General features: G+C 43.5%; 1 protein-coding gene across 1 annotated transcript; it reads right to left on the bottom strand.

Annotated features, from left to right (window-relative positions):
• Positions 1 to 13,965, bottom strand: tectb (tectorin beta). The gene is made up of 10 exons (XM_064993545.1): positions 13,899 to 13,965; positions 13,596 to 13,786; positions 13,290 to 13,441; positions 13,109 to 13,181; positions 12,713 to 12,816; positions 3,397 to 3,480; positions 3,060 to 3,222; positions 743 to 821; positions 395 to 427; positions 1 to 74 (listed from the first exon to the last, which is right to left on the bottom strand). The coding sequence occupies exons 1-10, from the start codon at positions 13,963 to 13,965 to the stop codon at positions 1 to 3; spliced, it is 1,020 nt and encodes a 339-aa protein (XP_064849617.1).
• Between the last annotated feature and the right edge of the window lie 5,074 nt (positions 13,966 to 19,039).

Raw genomic sequence — 19,039 nt, 5'->3', positions numbered from 1 at the left:
CTACATTTTGGGTAGATTCACACAACCCAACAGTGTGTTTATCAGGACTATACACAGGATACAAAGAGACGTGCCTGGGAGAAACAGGAAAGAGACAGGGTAGAAACAGGAAATAGATAGGGGAAACACAAATTGGAGGACATCATTAATGAATTTACATTACACTACAATAGTACTAATTGGTGGTATAATAAAAAAGGGTACGGAGACATTTTTCAAGCATAAATTTACTGTATCAGCATAAGTGCGTCACTTCAGCAAACTTCCTATTTCGGTGTCAGCAGCAGCATTAAAAACACAACATTAACTCAGTGGGTACATGTCAACTGATTGAAAATAGGCCATATAGATTCGTATTGTAATTATGCCATGTGATCAGCTCTTAGATAATTACCTGTGATGTGTTCATTATTGGAAGATTCATTAGCTGTGGGAAACAGTGAGACATAATAGAAAGGCAGACAGCAAATTATGACGGAAGTCAAACGTTACACCATACAGCACAAGCAAGACCTTGGCACCTTGCTGGTGTTAAAAACATTGAAAACTTTTTATGAATTTATTAACTGATTTTCAATTATAAAAAAAATAAAAAGGTGAAGCAAAGACAAAAAGGAGCCTCTAATGCTATGTTACATTATATTGCATGTACAGACTATACCACCCCTTAGTTGTTACATAGGCAAAGGGGAACCACAAGTGATAGGTCAGGAAATGTTGCATCAAGATGAAAAAGACATACCTTTAAGGTGGAACTCTGTGGTGAGGATACCGCCACTTGGCTCTGCTTCAGAAGGGAGGTTTCTGGCAGTGCACGGGCCCTTAAAAAAGGAAGAAGATAGTGTTTAATGACCTCTTTGCTGATCAGAGCTGTATACAACAACTCCTGATAAATGTGTGTTGTGAATGCACTGAACTGGAATATGCAGATAAGTAAATAGTATGCATTTTAATAGGACAGTGAGTAGAAGGCATTGCACTTAAGCAGTTTTAAGGTGCAATGACAGAGTTTGCATTTATTGGTCATTCTATAAATTAAGGGGCCAACGTCAGCGTCAACATTTCAAAATTGTTGGATATTCATTTAAATATGATTTTCTTGCAGCTTCACATGTGTAGTTACAGGAATAAGAGTCTAGATAAGCACAATGATGCCATAACTCCACCTAGCAACAACAAAATATTCAAAAGGTCACATGAAACATGGACACCACATGTTTCTTTGCCTATTAGCCAGGTCTGTTTGTGCTTTAGTCAACTTCTCTATCATTTACAGCCATGCTAAACATTGCTTTAGAATTGATATGATCAACAGCATTTATGTTTTAGTTAATATAACAATGTAATACAATGAGTTCTGTCATCAAAATCATTGACAATAACCAATAATGAAATCATTAAAATCACTCTTCAATATTGTGTTTGGACATGTTTTAACTATTCTTTGTAAACTGTAAATTGTAAACTAACAAACATTTGACCAACTGGGGACATTGTGAGTACCCATGAGGTCAAATGCTATTTATCGGGGGTTTGCGGTTAAGGTTAGAATTAGTGTTAGGGTTAGAATTACATTAAGGGTTGGGTTAGTTTTAGGGTTTGTGTTTGGCTTTTGTGTCAGGGTAAGTGTACTGGTTAGGGTTGGGTTTAGGCAGTTAGGGAAAATAGGATTTTGAATGGGGCTGAATTGTGTGTCCCCACAAGGTTAGCTGTACAAGCCTGTCTGTGTGTGTGTAGTGTGAGTGAGTCTGTATCTGAAAACTAACCATCAAATTCTTGCTTCCTCTGTCTTTTTCCAATACTCCTTGCCTCTCCTTGAAAGTGCATTGGAGCCCGAGGTAAGGAACCTTTAGTTCTCTTCCACAATGTACTTTGAGAGGGAGGTGAGGAATGGAGGGAACAAGGGAAGAATCTCAATTGCATTTCCTTGATTCCTCACATACTCTCGCCTCCCTCTCAAAACCCATGAGATAAGACGTTAAGGGGAGGGGCCTCTGACCTTCTCATCCAATGGATTTTGAGAAGGAGACGAGGAGTGAGGATGCAATGAATCATGCAATTGAGATTCTCAAGGACAGAGGATGCAAGTAGTTGACAGCTGTTCATATTTTTAGACAGTGTCAGACTGACTGAGAGACGGAGCTACTCCTAGCCCCTCAACATCTGCTCTGTACAACTGTCTGGAAGAGGTTATTAAGTCCTGGCTGCAGAACAACTCCAATTCATCAGCAGCAAGACAGAGGCAATGATTGTAGGCACCCCCAGCAGATCACCAACTCCTGCATCATCTGCCCTGCTATCGATGGCCACATCATTCCCCTCTCCTCAGTAATCACCAACCTTGGCGTTAAATTCGACCCTGCACTCTCCTTCAATGCCCACGTTAGTCACGTCTGTAAAACAATTTTAACCTGAAGTACATCTCCCGCCTAAGACCCTCTCTCAGCGCTTCTGATGCAGAAAAGCTTATCCATGCATTCGTCTTCTCCAGAATTGATTATGGGAATGCAGTACTTGGGGGGGGCCTACCTGCAAACTCAATTAATAGATTACAGCTCATTCAAAAAACAGTGCTGCAAGGATTCTGTCAAACAAAAAAAGTCTGCCAACATCACCCCTATCCAGGAATTTTACAGTATCAAGTTCAATGTGTAATTTAATTCTTAAATGATTAGAATTTGCTATAACAACAAACAGTATCATAAATGCTAGGAAAGAAAGTTCATGTTTTGTCACATGATAATTGCCAAATCTGTGAAGACGCCAAGCAGGAGAAAGGTTTTGATTCAACTCATGAATTAAATTGAATGTATCCATGTTCCCCCTTTATATCTTAATGTATTCAAATGAATTTGTTTAGCTAATTATTATTGACTTTGTAACAGCTCTAAACAGTTGCCCACAACAAGAAATGCTTACTGGTACCCTAGTTTATAGAAAGACCCTTACCCAGTATCGACTTCCTGGCGACTACGCAAATGTAACGACTCCGTTAGTTTTGCTTATTTATCACAAATGTCCCATGCTACATACGTAGGATGGTAAAATGTCATACTTACTGGCTGACATGATAGTTTTTCCCCGTCACAAACCCCAACCTCGCAGTGAAGCCAAACAGTGGACACCTTCTCCTGGCGCTGGAAGCGGAAGGAGTTGAACTTGAACATGGAGCGGCTGTCTTTGGCGTTCTCGAAAATGGTCACAGTTTTGTCATACGAGCAGCTGTGAATGAGAGAACTCAATTGATTGAATGTTTGATCAAATGTTTGAAAAGTATAGGAACATCTGTATCACCTGTACGAAAGTTCAATGCAATTCAGTATGAATTTGTTTATTCCACAAAGTTGGGTTTTGATCGGCAAGAAGTGCGAATTAGGTTGGTTACCACTGAAATACCTGTTGATGATGAGATTCCACCTCTTCTTGTCTATTGCGTAAGGAGTGGGTGTCGCCCAGCAGTTGCTTATCACCACTTTGAATCTGGGGGAGCAAAGAATGTTGGACAATTATATTCAAGAGAGGGGGATCCGGGGGCACCTCCCCCTGTTTTGTGATTTGAATTATCATCCGCTTCTATTTCTTCATTTCTATCCAGAGAAGTGATCTCTTTAAGGGTGAATGGATGTTGCATGATACAAATACAGTGCTTTCAGACGTTATTCATACCCCTTGACTTTTTCCACATTTTGTTGTGTTTGACTGAATTTTAAATGGATTACATCATTGGCCTACACACAATACATAATGTCAACGTGGAATTATGTTTAGAACTTTTTACAAATCAATTAAATGTAAAAAGCGGAGATGAAGGAAACCACTCAGAGATATCACCATGAGGCCAATTGTCTCGTTGTAAAAAGGAATTGAGACAGGCGCAGGAATACGTAATAGGGGGATTTAATACTCCACCCAAAAATACAACATGCCATGAAAGCCACGGGGACAAAGCCCAAAACAAACACGTATACAAAACAGGTATGTAACCCAAACAAAAGAGCGAGGTTAAACCGCAAATACACGGGACGAAACCTGGAACAACGAGTACATAACACATGCAGCTTGGATGCCGATACAACAGCACAGGACCAACGGACGTTGGTAACAATAACCGACAAAACAATGGTGAACAGAGGGCACATATACAACTACTAATCAGGGGGAATGGGAAGCAGGTGTGCATAATGAAACAAATTCAGCGATGCCTAGAGGCCGGTGACGTAGACCTCCGGAGCTGGTGCACGGAATCCTTGACACCAGTGGTGACTTTAATACAGTTACTGAGTTTACTGAGTGTGATAGGATAAAACAACTACATTGTAATTACTCCACAATACTAACATAATTGACGGAGTAGAAAGGAGGAAGCCTGTACAGAATAAAAAATATTAATTAACAAGCATCCTGTTTGCAACAAGCCACTAAAGTAAATACTTCAAAAAAATGTGTCCAAGAAATTAACTTTTTTGTCCTGAATACAAAGTGTTATTTGTGGAAAATACAATACTATAAGGGCACAGGGCAAGACCCAGATGCAGACACAGGAGGCAGATGGTTCGAGTCTCTGATATTTATTAGTATCCAAGGGGCAGGCAAGATAATGGTCGTGGACAGGCAAAAGATCAGTGGTCAGAGTCCAGGAGGTACATAGTGACAGGAAGGCTCTAGTGCAGGCATTATGGTCAGGCAGGTGGGTTCAGAGTCAAGGCAGGCTTGGGTCAATACCAGGAGGATGAGCAAAAAACAGAGAAAAGGAAAAAGCAGGAGCACGGAGTAACACGCTGGTTGACTTGACAAAACAAGACGAACTGGCACAGACAGAAAACACAAGTATAAAAACCCAGGGGAGAATGGGAAAGATGGGTGACACCTGGAGGGGGTAGAGACAAGCACAAGGATAGGTGAAACAGATCAGGGTGTGACAGCAGTGGAACGATCGACTCTAGAGATGGGGAAAGAGCCAATGAAACAGGGGGAAAGTTTGCGGGATTCCACCCGAAGGGGCAGGTCCCGTGTGGATAGCCATACCCTCTGCCCAATGCGATAGCGAGGGGCTGGAGTCCGGCAGCGGACCGCTTGTCGACGATACCTGGAGTTGGTCTTGAGAAGCGCCACCCGGGCACTTCTCCAGGTACGCCGACGGCGGCTGATGAACATCTGGGCCAAGGGTATGTTGACTTCTTGCTCTTGTTCTGGGAAGAGCGAAGGCTCATACCCTATGGAGCACTCGAAAGGTGAAAGTCCCGTGGTCGAACAGGGAAGAGTGTTCCGGGTATACTCCACCCAGAACATTTGTCGGCTCCAGGTAGTGGGTTTGGTCGAGATGAGGCATCTTAAGGTTGTTTCCAGGTCTTGGTTTGCTCGCTCCGACTGGCCATTGGATTGGGAATGGAATCCAGAGGACAGGCTGGCCGACAACCCAATAAGGGTGCAGAACACCTTCCATAACTGAGATGAGAACTGAGGACCCCGGTTAGAGACCATGTCTACCAGGAGTCCGTGGATCCTGAAGACGTGCTGCACCATGAGCTGGGCCATCTCTTTGGCAGAGAGTGGTTCGGGGAGAGGGATGAAATGGGCGGTATTGGAAAACAGATTCACTACCATCAGAATGATGGTGTTGCCATCAGACACAGGGAGCCCAGTAACAAATTGGGGAGACATGTGACCAGGGATGATGAGGGACAGGTAGTGGCTGAAGGAGGCTGGAAGGGGCTTGCCACTGAGTCTTATTCTTAGCACAAACGGTGCACACGGTGACGAAGGCAGAAGCGTTAGGAACCATTGTGAGCCACCAGAGATGTTGTCGGAGAGAGGCCAGGGTTCGATGGGAACCCAGATGACAGGTAAGCCTGGAGGAATGAGCCCATTCCAGGACTGAACTGGGGACGAACAACCGGTTAGCCGGGCCCCCTCCAGGGGCAGGCTGGGAATGTTGTGCCTTGCAGTCCAGGGTCCAAGCACATGAGGTAGGGAGGATGGTCTCTGAGTCAGAGGATGTGGCAGCAGGACTGTACCGGTGAGAGAGGGTGTCAGGTTTAACATCCTTGGACCCTGGACAATAGGAAATGGTGAAGTTGAACCTGGTGAATAACAGAACCCACCGGGCCTGCCTGGAGTTAAGGCACTTGGCTGTGCGGAGATATTAGAAATTCTTGTGGTCGATCCAAACCAAAAACAGATGTTCTGCTCCCTCCAGCCAGTGTCTCCACTCCTCCAGTGCCATCTTGATCGCCAGGAGTTCTCAGTTACCCACGTCGTAGTTTCTTTCTGCAGAGTTGAGACGATGGGACATGAAGGCACAGGGATGGTCCTGGACGGATCGCTGGGATAGGATAGCCCCCACTCCAACATCAGAAGCATCGACCTCAACCACAAACTGACAGGACAGGCCCGGATGGACGAGGATGAGGCTGTAGTGAACCGATGCTTCAGGTCCACAAATGCTCTGTCAACTGCTGGGGACCATGTGAACGTTACCTTTGAAGAGGTGAGTGCCCGATAGGGTGCCACAAGGGTGCTGTAGCCTCGAATGAATCGCTGGTAGGAATTGGCAAACCCCAGGAAATGTTGTAGCTGCACCCTGGACGTAGGTTGGGGCCATTCCACTACTGCTTTCACCTTTTCCAGGTCCATCTGGACATTTCCTTCTGCGATGACATATCCCAGAAAGAAGAGGTTAAAACGGTGGAACTTGCACATCTCTGCATTCACAAATAACTGGTTCTCCAGGAGGCGCTGAAGGTCTTGTCGAACATGGAGGATGTGTTCTTGGGCAGAACTAGAAACAAATACGATGTTGTTGACGAACACGAAATGATTTAACGTGTCCCAGAGCACATTGTTTACCAGGGCCTGGAAGACCGCGGGGCATTGGTGAGTCCAAACTGCATGACCAGGTACTCAATGTCCACTGGCAGTATTGAAGACTGCTTTCCACACATCGCCTTTGTGTATCCAAACCAGGTGGTAGGCATTCTGAAGGTCCAGCTTGGAGAAGATGGTAGCCCACAGAGAGGTTTGAAAGCCGAGGAGAGGAGTGGTAGGGGGTAACAATTATTGTCCTTCTTTTCCACAAGAAAAACACTGCACCGGCAGGGGATGCAGAAGGACGGATGCCTCCAGCAGCCAGAGAGTCCTCAATATACTCCTCCATGGCCTGGGTTTCCAGGCCGGATAGGGAATATAGCCGACCACGAGGCGGTGTGGTGCCTGGGAGAAGGTCAATGGCAGAATCGTAGGGACGATGCAGGGGAAGAGAAGTAGTTTGTGCCTTTCTGAAGACCTCCACGAGGTCATGGTGCTCTGCGGGGACAGAAGAGAAATCCGTGGCTTGACTTAAGCCCTGAGGAGGCCGTCTCGGGGAAGGCTGCGCTGCTTTGAGGCAATGGCAGAACGGACTCCAACCCAGGTTTGAACTTGTGGTCCAGTCAATAACAGGGTTGTGTTTTTGGAGCCAAGAAAATTCCAACACAACAGGAACATTGGGGGACTGAATGAGGAGAAGCTGTGTAGACTCACTGTAATTTCCTGAAACCCGCATATTAACAGCCGTCCAGTGCACTAGCGTCCATGGGAACAGAGAGGAGTTGAGTGGGGATACCTAATTCAGAAACTATGGTAGCGTCCATAAAACTCTCAACCGCCCCAGAGTTAATGAGCACCCGGAGAGACATAGACTGGTCTTCCCACAGCAGTATCACAAAAAAGGGAGTGTGTTTGATGGGAATTAGAGGATTCCCAGTTTGGCTCACCAGAGTACTTGTACCTACTAAAGAAATAGGTCTCTTAACCAGGCAGGTGGCTATATAATTCCCCGCATCCCCACGGTACAGACAACTGTTGGAACTTAGCCTATGTGAAGGTTCCCTAGGCGATAATCTAGCTCTGCCCTGTTGCATAGGTTCCGGTGTATCTGACTCACCCGTTGCCGATGATTCTCGAGGGAACTCAGGTGGCTTCAGGTCTTCTCGGAAATACAGCCTTTGGGGACTTCCGGATTCCTTCGGATATGTACGAGCAGCAGCAGATGAACAAGTGTGTCCAAGACCAGCACTGATTGTAGGCAAGTTACTGGGCGGTTGGGAGGTCTCAGAGTCGGCAGGCTGCCTATGAGCTAACTCACTGATTTGCTCCGTAATAGCCTTGAACCCTTGGTCGTGGGGTTCTGTCAGGGAACGAAACCCTTCCAAAAGCTCCAGCAGTAGCTCCTCATGCCTCGCAATGGTGGCTACCTGCAGGGAGACAGCATGGCGGAGCTGGTCCAAGTCTGCTGGGTCTGTCATGGCCAGTTCGTACTATAAGGGCACAGGGCGAGACACAGATGCAGACATGGGAGGCAGATGGGTCGAGTCTCTGATATATATTAGTATCCAAGGGTCAGGCAATATAATGTTCATGGACAGGCAAAATATCACAACAATGTCCGAGTCCAGGAGGTAAATAGTGACAGGCAGGCTCTAGGTCAGGGCAGGCAGTATGGTCAGGCAGGCAGTTTCAGAGTCAAGGTGGGCTAGGGTCAAAACCCGGGAGTACTAGCAAAAAACAGAGAAAAGGAGAAAAGCAGGAGCACGGAGTAACACGAAGGTTGACTTGACAAAACAGGACGAACTGGCACAGACAGACAGAAAACACAGGTATAAATACCCAGGGGATAACGGGGAAGATAGGTGACAACTGGAGGGGGTGGAGACAAGCACAAGGACAGGTGAAACAGATCAGGGTGTGACACAATACAACACATTACCTCACTCCATATTTTCAAGCATAGTGGTGGCTGCATCATGTTATGGGTATGCTTGTAATTGATACAAACTGGGGAGTTTTTCAGGATAAAAAAGAAACGGAATGCATCTAAGCACAGGCAAAATCCTAGAGGAAAACCTGATTCAGTCTGCTTTCCACCAGGCACTGGGAGAAGAATTCACCTTTCAGCAGGACAATAGCCTAAATCACAAGGCCAAATATACAGCATACTGGAGTTGCTTACCAAGACAACATTGAATGTTCCTGAGTGGCCTGGTTACAGTTTTGACTTAAATCGACTTGAAAATCTATTGCAGGACTTGAAAATGTCTGTCTAACAATTTTGAAAACAATCAATATGACAAAGCTTGGAGACTTTTTAAAATAATAATTTGCAATTATTGTACAATCCAGGTGTGCAAAGCTCTTAGAGACTTACCCATAAAGACTCACAGCTGTAATCACTGCCAAAGATGATTCTAGCATGTATTGACTCAGTGGTGTGAATCCCTATGTAAATCAGATACTATATTTCTGTATTTAATTTTCAATAAATTTGCCAACCTTTCTAAAAACATATTTTAATGTTGTCATTATGGGGAATTGTGTGTAAATGGGTGAGAGAAGATGTATACATTTAATCAATTTTGCATTCTGGCTGTAACACAACAAAATGTGGAATCAGTTAAGGGGTGTAAAAACTTTCTAAAGGCACTATTTGTCTCCAACACCTGCAGTTGAAGTCAGAAACTTACATACACTTACGTTGGAGTCATTAAAACTCGTTTTACAACCACTCCACAAATGTCTTGTTAACAAACTATAGTTTTGGCAGGTCGGTTAGGACATCTACTTTGTGCATGGCACGAGTCAGTTTTCAAAAAATTGTTTACAGACAGATTATTTAACTTATAATTCACTGTATCACAATTCCAGTGGTTCAGAAGTTTACATACACTAAGTTGACTGTGCCTTTAAATTGCTTGGAAAATTCCAGAAAATGACATCATTGCTTTAGAAATTTCTGATATGCTAATTTACATAATTTGAGTCAATTGGAGGTGTACCTGTGGATGTATTTCAAGGCCTACCTTGAAACTCAGTGCCTCTTTGCTTGACACCATGGGAAAATCAAAAGAAATCAGTCAAAACCTCAGATTTTTTTTGTAGAACTCTACAAGTCTGATTCATCCTTGGGAGCAATTTCCAAATGCCTGAAGGTACCACGTTCATCTGTACAAACAATAGTACTCAAGTATTAACACCATGGGACCACACATCCGTCATACCGCTCAGGAAGGAGACGAGCTCTGTCACCTAGAGATGAAAGTACTTCGGTGGGAAAAGTGCAAATCAATCCCAGAACAACAGCAAAGTACCTTGTGAAGATGCTGGTGGAAACAGGTACAAAAGTATCGATATCCACAGTAAAATGAGTCCTATATCGACATAACCTGAAAGGCCGCAATGCAAGGAAGAAGCCACTGCTCCGAAACTGCCATAAAAAAGCCAGACTACGGGTTGCAACTGCACATGGGGACATAGATCGTACTTTTTGGAAAAAAATGTCCTCTGGTCTGATGAAACAAAAATAGAACTGTTTGGCTATTATGACCATCGTTATGTTTGGAGGAAAAAGAGGGAGGCTTGCAAGCCGAAGAAGACCATCCCAACCGTGAAGCGCGTGGTGGCAGTATCATGTTGTGGGGGTGCTTTGCTGCAGGAGGGACTGGTGCACTTCACAAAATAGATGGCATCATGAGGCGGGAATTTGTGTGGATATTTTGAAACAACATCTCAAGACATCAGTCAGGAAGTTAAAGCTTGGTTGCAAATGGGTCTTCCAAATGGACAATGACCCCAAGCATACTTCCAAAATTGTGGCAAAATGGCTTAAGGACAACAAAGTCAATGTATTGGAGTGGCCATCACAAAGCCCTGACCTCAATCCTATAGAAAATTTGTGGGCAGAACTGAAAAAGCGTGTGCGAGCAAGGAGGCCTACAAATCTAACTCAGTTACACCAGCTCTGTCAGGAGGTATGGGCCAAAATTCACCCAACTTATTGTGGGAAGCTTGTGGAAGGCTCCCCGATACGTTTGACCCAAGTTAAACAATTCAAAGGCAATGCTACCAAATACTAATTGAGTGCATGTAAACGTCTGACCCACTGGGATTGTGATGAAAGAAATAATAATCTGAAATAAATCATTCTCTCTACTATTATTCTGACATTTCACATTCTTAAAATAAAGTGGTGATCCTAACTGACCTAAGACAGGGAATTTGGTACTAGGATTAAATGTCAGGAATTGTGAAAAACTTAGTTTAAATGTATTTGGCTAAGGTGTATGTAAACCTCCGACTTCAACTGTATTCCTCCCCCCACTTTCACATATTGTCGTATTTGGTCACGTGTATTTGCTTTATGCAGGGCGAGGAATAGCTATACTGAACAAATATATAAACGCAACATGCATAGTGTTGGTCTCATGAGCTGAAATAAAAGATCCCCAAAATTTTCCATATGCAAAAAAAGCTTATTTCTCTTCAATTTTGTGCACACATTTGATTACATCCCTGTTAGTGATAATTTCTCTTTGTCCAAGATAATCCATCCACCTGACAGGTGTGGCATATCAAGAAGCTGATGAAACAGCAAGAGGTGCACCTTGTGCTGGGGACAATAAAAGGCCACTCTAAAATGTACTGTTTTGTCCACTCGAGCTGTTGCGAGAGGATGTCATGTTAATTTCTATAACATAAGTCGCCTCCAATGTTGTCGTAGAGAATTTGGCAGTACCTCCAACCGGCCTCACAACTGCAGACCACATGTAACCACACCAGCTCAGGACCTCTGCATCTGGCTTCTTCACTTGTGGGGTCATCTGAGACCAGCCACCCCAGACAGGTAATGGAACTGAGGAGTATTTCTCTTTGTAATAACGCCCTTTTGTGCGGAAAAACTCATTCTGATTGGCTGGGCATGGCTCCCCCAGTGGGTGGGCCTATTCCTTCCCAGGCCCCCCATGGCTGCCCAGTCATTTAAAATCCATAGATTAGGGCCTAATTAATTTATTTAAATTGACTGATTTCCTTATATGAACTGTAAATTGTTGCATAATGCTTTCATATTTTTGTTCAGTATAAATAAACATTTGGTAAATATATACACATACAGTTGAAGTCGGAAGTTTATATACAATTCCTGACATTTAATCCAAGTAAAAATGAGTTAGGATCACTTTATTTTCAGGTTATGTCGATATAGGACTCGTTTTACTGTGAATATAGATACTTCTGTACCTGTTTCCTCCAGCATCTTCACAAGGTCCTTTGCTGTTTTCGCACCAAAGTATGTTCATCTCTAGGAGACAGAATGTGTCTCCTTCCTGAGCGGTATGACGGCTGCGTGGTCCCATGGTGTTAATACTTGAGTGCTATTGTTTGTACAGATGAACGTGGTACATTCAGGCATTTGGAAATTTCTCACAAAGATGAACCAGACTTGTGGAGGTAAACAATTTTTTTCTGAGGTCTTGGCTGATTTCTTCGGATTTTCCCATAATGTCAAGCAAAGAGGCACTGAGTTTCAAGGTAGGCCTTGAAATACATCCAAAGGTACACCTCCAAATGACTCAAATTATGTCAATTAGCATATCAGAAGCGTCTAAAGCCATGACATCATTTTCCAAGCTGTTTAAAGGCACAGTCAACTTAGTGTATGTAAACGTCTGACCCACTGGAATTGTGATACAGTGAATTATAAGTGAAATAATATGTCTGTCTGTAAACATTTTTTTTTTAATTACCTGTGTCATGCACAATGTAGATGTCCTAACCGACTTGCCAAAACTATAGTTTGTTAACAAGACATTTGTGGAGTGGTTGAAAAACGAGTTTTAATGACTCCAACCTAAGTTTATGTAAACTTCTGACTTCAACTGTATATACTGTATATTTTGAGTACCTGTTGCTGAGTCCTTTGGCTTCCATCCCAATGAACACTTCAGAGCCAATCTCTGATGTGTCAATCACATAGGGGGCGTCTTTGGCATACAGGAACTTGGAATTCTAAAGACATGAACACAGGTTAGACAGTTATATTTATATTCACATCAAGTTTACTTTTTCCGACTTGAGTGATCCTTACAAGTAATGGACACATGATTATCTCCATAATATTACAAAACTAATGTTAGCATTACGTTTTACACTCAGCAGCTAAGAACCTCTTTCGCGGGGCCAGACTAAGCCTATTCCTGGACTAAAAAGCATGCTTTATGGATAATCTCCATTTAATGTCCAAGACTAGGCCTAATCTGTGTCCGGGAAGTTGATGAGAACCTAAACTTGAGGTACTCACCGTGAACACGTTCATAGACAACTGTGAACTAAAAGTGCCTAAACTCCCGTTGTTGACAAAAACTGTAGCCACTCTGGAAGAAGCAAAGGGTTTAGTAAAAACGCTGCAAGTCATTGGGTTAGAATGCAAACGCTTTCCAGAAGGTACCGGTGGTGACCTAAATGCCAGGATCGGTGCTTACCTTTGGCTGAAGACTGCGTTGTTGACCAAGTAGGCGGCCCGGTACGTGCAGCTGAACGTGTAGTTGACCGGCTGGTTTCTGACTGTTAGTGAAGTGTCATTGGACACAATGGAGTTGTAGAAGACATACTTGGGGTCTTTACCACCAATATACTGGGAAAAAATAGCAGACACGCCAAAGAATGAGGATGGGTTGTTGATTCTTTAGGCCTATCGCTTTTGCATTTAGCTGTTAATACCTTGCTCAGACCTACAACTCTTCATGTCTCAGGCAAGCTTACCCCCTCCATTAAAAGTACTTTCTCACCTCGGCGTGAGTGCCACAGTACGAGTTGTTTTTGGGCGTCAGGTCAGGGATGGTGAAGCGAAAGTACCCTGGGCTGTTGACACCGCTGTAACACAGCCCCCCTAGGGACAGCTGGCCGATCTCCCAGCCGTAGGGACACTCCGGGACGTTAGCAATGATGGCATTGGGGAAACACGACACCATCACGTAGTCTGATAAACAACAAGCACAGAGGAAAGATGATCTTAGAGGATGCTGATGGAACCTGTTCCATAGTGTCATATGGATAGCGATTCCACTCTCTTTAAGGGAAAAAATACTCACCTGCTTTCTGGGGGGCACAAGTCCACGCTACCGGCAGTAGAAGTAGTAGAGCGCTTACAGCAGCCATTGTCAAAGGCTGAAAATAAATATCAGAGATAAAATGTAACACATTGATATGATAAAGTCAATAAGAACTTAAAATCGTATAATCTCCCCATATATAATAAGGTTTATTTGAGCTTGTACACATGTATGCACAGCTAAAAGCTGAATTTCAGTGTAAAACAAAAAGGAAAGAAAAATAAGAAGATTTTAGGGTGAAATTAAGTTCGGGACTGCAGTGGAGGGATGAAGCATCATTGGTCTCTGAGCAGAGGGGGGGATCACAATAGCAGCCAGGGGAGTCAGATCCCAAGCCATAGTTTTGTTTAATCATGGTTTAATAACCAGCCACTCCTTCACAACCGCTGTACAGTCACAGACAGACATGACCAGTCCATAGTTCTAGTATTAATTGGCATGAGCCGATAACATCCGTTCCCGTCAGGATTTCTACATGGTCTAAAAATGCTCTCAGGGAGATGTCGGATGTTTAAAAAAAAAAAAAAATATTTAAGAGACTTAAAAATGGAATGAAATGACAACACGTTAGGTAAGGCCTAAATAAGGTTAAACCTAAGTGAACCATCTCTTTAACCTTACCATAGAAGATTCATGAAGGGTAGGCGGCTAGTTCTAGTCTGGCTAGGTTTCCGTCAGAGGGTCTTCGTGGTCTGTATAGACTGACTGGGAACTATAGCCACCACTGACAGCTAGACAGCCAAGAGGATGGATTTTATACTTTTACTGGTAAGAGAAACCCCCCCACCAAACCCCCACCGCTCACCTCTCCTCTATCTCAAGTCCCCTACTTGGCAGTGCCAAATTGGAAGCCCTATTGTGGAGCTACTCACAAAAGCTCTCTGTGAAGGAAACGACATTGACTTTCAAATGACTAACTTCTCAGGGGATCACTGCAGCACACTCAACATTGTGTTAGTCTTTAACATTCCTTTCATGTCTTACTCTACTCTGATACTTCTAAGTTATATTCAATAATCAAGGGTTGAGCATGACTATGTTGCGTCCCGAGACATATTTGAATCAGTATTGTGTTGATTCTAAGCATGCTCTCAGCTTAAAGATTCTATGCAAGTTAGATGCTCTGAAAGGGAGAGGTTCCCTCCCTCACTCACTCACGCACGCACGCACGCACGCACGCACGCACGCACACACACACACACACACACACACACACACACACACACACACACACACACACACACACACACACACACACACACACACACACACACACTGTCACTCTTCCTCGCTCTTTGTAGATCACCTAGCATGTTTTTCGCGACTGGAAGTGTGGGATGCCAACCTTACATAACATGATGGAATCTGGGGGCTTCTCATTGTTAGCATGGCTAAAGAGCTGTAACTCTACCTGTCCCCTGACCCTTCCTCTGATTTGTATCTTCCATCAATCCCCCTCCAAGAATTCCCCAATGCTCTATTCTGATGCTAATGCTAACGCTATGCAGCCAGCTATGCCTCTTCAATAGCACTGTAATGTTTCCCAAACTGGTATATGAATGACAGGAGTGTCTCGATCTGCTCCTATCATTTTACACTTGATTAGTGGAAATGGCCTATTCTGTCAGACCAGACGATAGTTGTTCAGAATAGGATTTTTAATTGATGTAGTGTTTCATTACCATGGGTAAAAAGGACATTATCTATCACATAGTCATCTCATTTCAAGTCAGCAACGCAAGCCATCGGTTGTGTGGATCCAGCTATGTCTCGATCCCACATTATATATGCCATTTTGCAGACCCTTTTATCCAAACATACATTTTTTTTTTTTTTTTTTTTTTACAAATGAATGACCCAGGAATTGAACCCACCATGCTGGTGTTGTGAGCTCTGTGCTCTGTCAACTGAGCCATACAGGACTTTCAACAATTAGACCTTAGACTGCTTTTGAAGTATTAAAACATTTGACAAACTTAATGTTATGACCAGGGTTGGGGTTAATTCTACGAATTCCATTTGAATTAAATTCCCTCTCACTCTAAATTCCATTGAATTCAATTCAAATTGCAGGTCAGTCATGTTAGGTAAATTCCAATAATTCAATTCCCAATTCAATATTATCCTCAGCAATTTCACAAATTCAAATTCAATTACCTCCACCTTTCAGGCTGATCGTGCCACTGTTCAGACAGCCTAGCTGGAAATATAGAAATTCAAGTTGAAATTATTTAAAGTTGAAATTATGTTTTATACTAAATGCATTAATTCCATTAACTGGGAAATGCATAAATATTGAATTCCAATACCATTCAATTTCAAATATTAAATGTTTTTACAAATCCAATGCAATTCCAATTCTAACAGTCTAATTTCAATAAAGATGTCATAACTTGAAGATTGTGGTAATAAAAAATGTATTCAACGTCATATTGTCCACTTCATGAGTGAGTTCAAGAATTGAATTGGAAAGTCAAACCCTGTAAGGAGCATGGTATGGGCTGCATGGTATGGGCCATCATAATAGCTGACTAAATATGAATGGAGAGAGGGGTCAATTAGGACACTTTCCCCCAGTCCCTCTGTCCTCATACATACAAGAAAAGGACACCAGACCAGGGACAAAAGCTGCCTCTATCTCATTGTATCCCACTGGGCTCTGTGAAACCCTATATCTCTGAATGATGTGAAATGTCTGTGAAACAAAGTCTCCCATCTCATCTCCACTTTGGAACACTCATTGGTAGTGTGTCTTGTCTTATCAGGGCCTCCATCACAGTTCAGGGATATCCATACATGCCTGTTTGCAGTGTTGTGCCGCTAAGATGGTGTTCTGTTCCCGATACCTTTTGAAGATTCCTCAAATAATGACGATGTCATTATTGTGTGGCGGTCCCTGCTTTTCTCGTGTTTGGTTCAATGAGAGGTACCGATCACTATCAGTCTGTCCGAGTCGGTGACTTGACAGGAATGCTGAAAGGTCTGTACTTTGACATCCTGGGGTATACAGTATGTTCCATTAAATCTATGTTCACATAAAATGAGCATTATTTGCATGGTCTAAGATAAAGGGGTCCATTCCAGGGTCAAAGGTAATTCAGGTCTGTATGGGGAACACACGTTGTGAAATGTTGGATCTGGATTGAGCAGGCAGCATGAAGTAGAGGCAATTTTCAAACATTTAATTTTAGGACATGGTTGTCTTCATGAAACATTCCGATCCAGTTCCGAACACCAGTGGTTTGTTCGTTCTGCAGCCTTTGCTTTGCTTTCGCGTTTGCCAGTTACTCTATTGCCGTTCGGCTTTTCCTTTAAAAACCATGCTAGTTAAAATCACAAACATACTGTACAAAACACACAGAAAACAAAAAGGGACACAGGACGTGTCAATGCTCAGGCATTGGATTGCATCAACCAATGGGTGAACTTCTGCCAGTTCATGCTGGGTTCATAGACGAAAAAAGTGTCCCAGCTGTCTCAGTGTCACTGCTTGCGTCGCTGAAATGGCCGCACCCTGCAAAGCGCTGTAGTGTCTCTCCACTGCCTGGCTCAAGCAGCAACACTGCTCTACAAACTCCAGCTCAGAGTGTTATGCTTGTTAATGCCCTCTTACACAGGAGGTGTGAATTGCAGGAAATTACCACGTGCCATGTGCTAAGGTAGAAGTCATTAGCCATAGCCATTAGCCCAACAAAGAGAGCATGTTTCAAAGTTCAGGTATACTAGTTTTCAGATATACTTATTTTATATTTTTATATTTTAGTTATTTAGCAGATGCTCTTATCCAGAGTGACTTACAGTTAGTTCATTCATCTTAAGATAACTAGTTGGGACAACCACATATCACAGTCAGAGTAATTGTCCTCATTAAAGTAGCTATCAGAAAAGCTATAAGCAAAGTCAGAGCTAGTAAGGGCTAAAAGAGTCAAGTGTGAGTGTTTTTCTTTGGGGGGGATTATTTAAGATACTCTTAGGGTTTCAGATGTTTTTCGGAAGATGGCAGGAGAGTTGGTTCCACCACTGGGGTACGAGGAAAGAGAAGAGCTTGGACTGGGCTGAGTGGGAGCTGCCCTCCCATAAGGGGTGGGAGGACCAAATGACCAGAGGCGGCAGAACTGAGTACTCGGGTTGGGGTATAGAGTTTGAGCAGAGCGTGAAGGTAGGCAGGGGCAGTTCCTCTTGCTGCTCCGTAGGCAAGTACCATGGTCTTGCAGTGGATGCGATCTTCAACTTGAAGCCAGTGGAGTGTGTGGGGAGAACGACAAGGTGTTGTATAGAGAGAATGTTGTCCAGGGTCACACCAAGGTTCTTTGAACTCTGGAAGGGGAACACCGTGGAGTTGTCAACTGTGATGGAGAGGTCTTGGAGTGGGCACGCCTTCTCCCGGAGGAAGAGCAGCTCTGACTTGTTGAGATTGTGCTTGAGGCGGTGGGCCGACATCCAAGCTGAGATATCTGCCGGTGACGCAGAAAGAGAAAGTAGTTGAGTATCATCCGCATAGCAATGAAAGGAGAGACAACGTGAGGATGTGATGGAGCCGAGTGACTTGGTGTATAGAGAGAAGAGGGGACAGATAGAACTGAGCCCTGGGGAACACTAGTAGTGAGAGTACGTGACACAAAGAAGAGCAGTCTTGGTTGAGTGACCAGTCTTGAAGCCTGACTGGTTAGGGTCAAGAAGATTGTTCTGAGAGAGATAGTCAGAGAGAGTTGGTCAGAGAAAAAAGAAAATAAAGAAGTGATACCGGTCTTTGACACATATTACATCAGCACCCGTCATGAATCTCCTTTTCTTCCTGAGTCCAACCTCATCCAACCCTCTGATATATTGCTGGAAAAACCAGACATTTTGAATCTCCGCTTGGTTTTGTGGGGATGCCTGCAGTAACTTCAAAACTGTTCTAGCCGTCGGATTTTGCTCTGCATAAATATTCTCAATAGCCTCTTTCCTCTGGAAAGTTTGTGACAGCACTTCTCTTGCAGCATCCAACATATTATCAAGAGCATACTTTCTCTTCTGAATGAGTTATTTATGTGCTACCTGTAAAGCACAGCTCTTGGGTTAGGTACTGTACACCCCCCCATGCTGTCCAGGAGATCAATCAACTTGTCTTGATCTTC

The sequence above is a fragment of the Oncorhynchus masou genome, chromosome 18 (assembly GCF_036934945.1).
Source record: "Oncorhynchus masou masou isolate Uvic2021 chromosome 18, UVic_Omas_1.1, whole genome shotgun sequence".
Lineage (NCBI taxonomy): Eukaryota > Metazoa > Chordata > Actinopteri > Salmoniformes > Salmonidae > Oncorhynchus > Oncorhynchus masou.
This window is presented reverse-complemented; position numbering and strand designations above follow the sequence as displayed.

What these genes read in the sequence shown, in the direction of transcription:
- tectb (XM_064993545.1), bottom strand. Translation starts at nt 13,965, where the DNA reads ATGGCTGCTGTAAGCGCTCTACTACTTCTACTGCCGGTAGCGTGGACT. An exon ending in TGTCTATGAACGTGTTCACG is followed by an intron (nt 12,817 to 13,108) that starts GTGAGTACCTCA and finishes TCATGTCTTTAG; the next exon opens with AATTCCAAGTTCCTGTATGC. An exon ending in CAATAATGAACACATCACAG is followed by an intron (nt 75 to 394) that starts GTAATTATCTAA and finishes TGTTTCTCCCAG; the next exon opens with GCACGTCTCTTTGTATCCTG.